At 22.0% G+C, this 1,866-nt stretch overlaps 1 protein-coding gene across 1 annotated transcript, besides 3 other annotated features; it reads right to left on the bottom strand.

The window, feature by feature from the left end:
- Positions 1–8: 8 nt before the first annotated feature.
- On the bottom strand, positions 9–1,649 carry EDI_028980 (protein serine/threonine kinase, putative; the record flags this gene model as incomplete). Its single annotated transcript, XM_001739776.1, has 1 exon — positions 9–1,649. The coding sequence occupies one exon, from the start codon at positions 1,647–1,649 to the stop codon at positions 9–11; it is 1,641 nt and encodes a 546-aa protein (XP_001739828.1).
- Positions 517–656: a microsatellite.
- Positions 763–833: a microsatellite.
- Positions 905–979: a sequence feature (AT_rich).
- Positions 1,650–1,866: the final 217 nt, after the last annotated feature.

Genomic DNA, 1,866 nt, shown 5'->3' on the forward strand with positions numbered 1-1,866 from the left:
ATTTATTCTTATTTATTTGGTATTTCTGTGTTTGTTCTTTTATTAATTAAATCTTGTATTGATCCATATTTTGCATATTCTGTTATCATACATATTTTATTAGGAATAAATACTGCTCCATAAAAATGAATAATATATTCACTTCTAAATTTATCTAACATCATTACTTCTTTCTCAAATTCTTTCATTTCATCTTCATCTTTATCAATTTGTTTCATTTTCTTAATTGCTACTTGATTTCCTCTAAATTCTCCTATATACACTATTCCAAATGATCCTTCTCCTATTTTATGTTCTTCTTTTATTTCATCTGGATCAAGTCGTGTTGATATTTGTGTTTCTCCTTTAATTGAAATAATTTTAATTATTTCTTCTTGTGTTTTATTGAGTGTTTTACTAATTATCATTATTTGTTCTTTAATTTTAGTAGTACATTTGATTGTAATGAATATTTCAAATTCACATGCATACCCTCCTTCAATTGTAATGATATTTGGGTTTGTTCTAATTGAATATTTTTCATTTTCTTCTTTACTACTTATTTGTATTTTCTTTTTTTCTTTATTTTCATTTCCAATACATATCAATTCTCTAATTTCTTTATTTACTTCAATTTCTTCTCCTTCTCCTATTTCTATTTCTTTTTTATTTGTTATGATTCCATCTCCAAGTGATATGAATTTGATATTTGATTGCGAAATTTTAAATATTGTTGTTGTTTTCTCTTGTTCTTTCTTTTCTTTACGTTTTATAATGTAATTAATCATTATTATTATAATTATAATTATTATAATGATGATAATAAGTATAATGATGATAATTATCATTATCATCCACCATACAATTTCTTTATTACATTTTGTTCCTTCTTCATTGATTCCATACCAAAATGAACATTTTGAACATTTATTATTTTTTGTTTCTTTACATTTATTAATATTTGAATAATGAATACATTCTTTATTTATTATTATATATTCTTCTTCACATTTATTACATTCTTTCTCATTTAAACATGTTATACATTGTTTTCCACATTTTGAACATTCTTTATTTATTAAATAATATCCTGTTAAACATTCTCTACATCCATATTCTTTATCTATTTCTCCTTTACATCCTTTAATTGTTGTTGTTGATTTACATATTCCTGTTGAACTCATAAAATATCCTTCTCCACATTTTATACATTTATCTTTTTGATTACATGTTAAACATTCTTTTTCACATTTTGAACATCCTTTCCCATTTCTATAATATCCTTTATGACATATTCCACATCCACTTCCATCTGCTAATATTTGTAAACATGTTCCATTTAATTCTTCATTTGATTGACATGTTTTATCATTTCTTAAATATTTATCATTAGAACAACTCATACAATATGTAGATATTCCATAACATGTTTCACATTTATCATCACATTTTAAACATTTCTTATCTTTTGTTAAATAATATCCTTCTTTACATCTTTTACATCCATATGTATTTTGTTCTTCACAATATTCTATTTTTGTATTAATACATTCCCCTTTAAAATTAGGTGAATATGTATTTAAACATTCAACACATTTTCCATTAACATATGATTTATTTAAACAATATTGAATATTATTATTACATTTTCCATTTTGATCTTTTATCATATCTTCTTCACATGTTTTATTTATACATTTATTATTATCTAAATATTCTTCATATTTACATTTTATTTCAATATCATTTGTTTGACATATTTCTGATTTTGAACATTCTATACATTTATTATTATTGATGTATTTTCCATTTTCACAATATATTTCTTCATTCTTTCCATTTTGATTCTTTTCTTTATTTGAACATTTTCCATTATTTATGTATATC

Source organism: Entamoeba dispar, genomic scaffold (assembly GCF_000209125.1).
Source record: "Entamoeba dispar SAW760 scf_1105229462395 genomic scaffold, whole genome shotgun sequence".
NCBI lineage: Eukaryota > Evosea > Mastigamoebida > Endamoebidae > Entamoeba > Entamoeba dispar.